This window comes from Limulus polyphemus, unplaced genomic scaffold (genome assembly GCF_000517525.1).
Source record: "Limulus polyphemus unplaced genomic scaffold, Limulus_polyphemus-2.1.2 Scaffold2427, whole genome shotgun sequence".
Lineage (NCBI taxonomy): Eukaryota > Metazoa > Arthropoda > Merostomata > Xiphosura > Limulidae > Limulus > Limulus polyphemus.
In genome coordinates this window covers 133,136-136,748 of record NW_013668037.1, presented here as the reverse complement: position 1 = coordinate 136,748, position 3,613 = coordinate 133,136, and the positions used below count along the sequence as shown (strand labels likewise).

The following is a 3,613-nucleotide window of genomic DNA, read 5'->3' as shown; positions in this document are numbered from 1 at the left end:
CAACATGGAAAAAGAAAAATATGACATGAGAAAAACATTGCTTTACAAACCTTAAGACTTAATAAAAAAAATTTATATTTTGTGTATGAAAGAATTGTAATGTTTACTAATAAGCTGCCAAATTTTGTTGACATTTGCTTACTAATTTAAAAGTTATAGCATGAAAACTATTAACAAGTACAAAATGGTTATGAGGTCAATCCCAGGGACTGAGCCCATGCTGAAAGAGTTAATACTGGTTTATAACAAGTTCACAATGAAAACAGCTTTACAAAGAAATCATCTTTTTCTACAGTCCCCTCTTTTGATAATCCACAGTATTCTTCTACCTTTTCACTATTTTCATTGTTTTGCACCACAGCTCATACTACTACATTCTGAAGTCATATCTTAACATCACTTTTTTCCATATCTGCAGCTCAGTTGTTTCCATTATATGATCATAATTTTTCAGTTCATCTCTTTCCAGTGGTGTAGTGCTAAATAAAGAAGTGAGGGAACCCATTTTGAAGGTGTTACTATTATTAGTATTTATTATGTCGCCTATACATAAAAATACATATTTCAGAAGCAGCAGCTGTAGATTGTAATTGAAATCTACATTTGAAAATGTTACAATGAAAAAATTAATTTTGTCTCACCTTGAACTTTCGAATTCCTGGATAACTTATTAACAGAATTTCCAAACTTGGTCCATAGTGAGTTCTCTGTACTTGGCTACTCTTGTTCTTGTATCAGTTGCTGAACGATGACACCTAAGCCATTTGTATACCTAGTCCTCTGGTTTCCAGTTTTGTTTTTTCAGTGAAAAATGATTGCAGGGATATTTGTTTATGTTTTTTACTCATTTTTTAAGGCCATGATACATTTTTTTTTCTTTTTAAAAAAAAAAGTTCAATTACATAAACATATTCTTGGGTAACCATATCCTACAATACCTGTTTCAAGCCTCAATTCTCAAATGTCACTATATAATTGCACCGATTATTTCAGCCACATACAATAATAGTCTTCCACCAGTGTAAAGACACAAGTGAGCAAAATTGCCAGAATTTCTGAATGCCCAATTGTTTTTTAGTATTTAAAAATATTTCAACTGCTCATTAAAGGAAGTATACATTTACCAACAAATGAAAACGAAGTTGTTTTATACATAATCTGTTTTCATGGGCAGTGCCAAAATGTTTCAATGTACTAAAACTATTGATTACAGATTCTATATACATTATAAATAATGATTACTTACTTGCAGATAATACTTTGTAAACACTGGTTGAACTTGCAGTTCTCTGATGAATAATATGCTTCTAAAGTGATTATCAAGAAGGTTAAAGTTAGAAATACTAGCTAAACTAAAATGGACCATATTTATATTACTGGAAACTAAGCATTTATTGGTTAATGTGTAAGTATTGTAAAATAGGAAACAGGATGTTCATAAGTTCTTACACATTTTACACCAATACCGCTAAATCCTGACCACCCTGGGAGGATAACTAACAATCAAATACCTAACTAGTTTATTGGATCGAATCAGACTTTGTAAGTATTTTCTCTCACTGTTATATGTACTTTAAACAATGCTTGTTGCAATCACTGAAACTACAAACAAGCCGAAAAACCCTACCCCACTGTGTTTTTGAAGCTGGGAAAATTCTTGGGATTGTGCCGCATGAGCTTATTTGCTATCAACAGTGTCATGTAAACAGTCTAATGCCAAGAGTGGCATTTCATTGACTTTCAAAAGGTTTATATTTCAGCCACTAACAGTAAAATAAACATGGGAAATGGGTGTGAAAAGATTACAAGTAGAAATTTTCAGGATATTAGATTTGATAAGATGACTGTTGATATTGTATTACAATAGCACCATGACCTCAGGCAAAGTTTATTAAAAAATTTCTCATTTTACCAAAAAATTAAATCATTGTATCTCCTCCAGTTGTTTTCAATTTTTGGATTGACAAGTGCTGTTGGGTTCCTCATATGGCAGTACATATTTTATAAGGTTTACAAGATAGTTGAGGAAATACTGGCAGTCTTTTTTTTTTTCCAGGTTCCAGTATGAATATTTTTTCAATCTTTACAAAATCAAAGTCCAATAAGAAAAATATGTGGATTGGAAAAATTAAATTAATTTTCTTACATGTTCATGTTTTTTCTCCCCCAGGTAAACTAAACTCTTTCAACCATAGTTTACTTTTTTTAATAATTTTTCTTTGAATGCAGCAATATATACACGTATACATATATCAGTACCTACTTATTTTTAACACACTTTGATCACTTGCCTACAACCACTGTTTGTGTTAGCTTACTTTATTCTAATAAGTTTGATCTTGTGTGTGTGATAACCTGTTTCGTAAAATCAGAAGTGTTAATACACATTAGTGATATGATCCTTCCAATGGGCAGAGTTGATCAGGAGAAACGTTTTTAAAGCAAGTTTTACATTCAATACTGAATTGAAATCTTGTATTGACAGGACCTTGAGATGCTGCTGATGCAGAACAGGCGCTACTGTGCAGAGATTGCGCACGGAATTTCCTCTAGGAAAAGGAAAGAGATCGTAGAAAGAGCTCAGCAGTTAGCCATCAGAGTAACCAACCCTAATGCCCGTCTTCGCTCAGAGGAAAACGAATAAGAGGGGGACTTTGTACATTGTTTACTTGCTGCTAGTAAATAAAATACTTTTAAGAGATGGATTTTGTTGATGTTGTGACTTTATTTTCATAATGGAATTGAATTTTAATAAATTGACAGCATGACCACTTTTTTTAAATAACTGAATGGATAAGTAGTAGCTTCTTTGCGTAATTAAGTCTATTAATATCATATGTTATTATTAATCATCCAGTCTGTAAGTAAGAATTGGATGAGTTGGAGACTGTTTCTTTTAGGCATACACTTTGTTTAAAACTGTAGAATTGGAACTGTTATGTTAGTGAGTATGAGATGTTTGGGCTTTTTTAACTGTGATCCTTCACTAAAGATTTGAATATTTTTTCATATAATTTACAAGATAGTAGAAGTTGGCTGCAAGGCATTCTTAATGTAATTTCTCAGATTGTACCCACAAAAGGGTTAGTTTCTTTTAATAATTTGTCAGTTTAGAAGCAAATGATAGTTTAGTGAATAGTTTCTTTATTGAAAGTACTTAATTTTGTATAAGTAAATATCAAAGTTTTAAGTAATGTACTCACACGAGCAATGTTTATAGTTCCATTTCTTCAATTAAAAAAGTGTACTGATCCCTGTCACTGAAAATGATCACCCTTTCAGCTATTGGGGGGTGTTATATCGTGATAGTCAATTCTACTGTTTGTTGGTAAAAGAGTAACCCAAGAGTTGGTGAGTGGGATTGACTAGCTACGTTCCCTCTAGTCTCTCACTGCTAAATTAGGGATGACTAGTGAAGATAACCCTTGTTTAGCTTTTTGCTAAATTCAAAATAAACCAATCAGTTAAAAAAACAAAATCAGACATTTTTTTTTGAAAAGCTAAGTATTGAATCTTTATAAGTGTAAGGCTCACACTAATAATGGCTGGAGACGGCTTAAATGGGTAATGAAGAAAAACTTTAATATAAGTTTAACATGACAGCAAATGTACA

General features: G+C 31.8%; 1 protein-coding gene and 1 long non-coding RNA gene across 2 annotated transcripts in view; one reads left to right on the top strand and one right to left on the bottom strand.

The window, feature by feature from the left end:
• Positions 1-2,705, top strand: part of LOC106466927 (60S ribosomal protein L32-like) — an 11,186-nt gene extending 8,481 nt beyond the window's left edge. The window contains exon 4 of the mRNA XM_013927245.2: positions 2,486-2,705. Within this exon, the coding sequence (XP_013782699.1) occupies positions 2,486-2,644 (159 nt within the window). The 3' untranslated portion in view covers positions 2,645-2,705. The remainder of the gene's footprint in view (positions 1-2,485) is intronic.
• The window catches only part of LOC111087653, a 16,705-nt gene that overhangs the window by 2,447 nt on the left and 10,645 nt on the right, over positions 1-3,613 (bottom strand). The gene's annotated exons all lie outside the window — the stretch shown is intronic.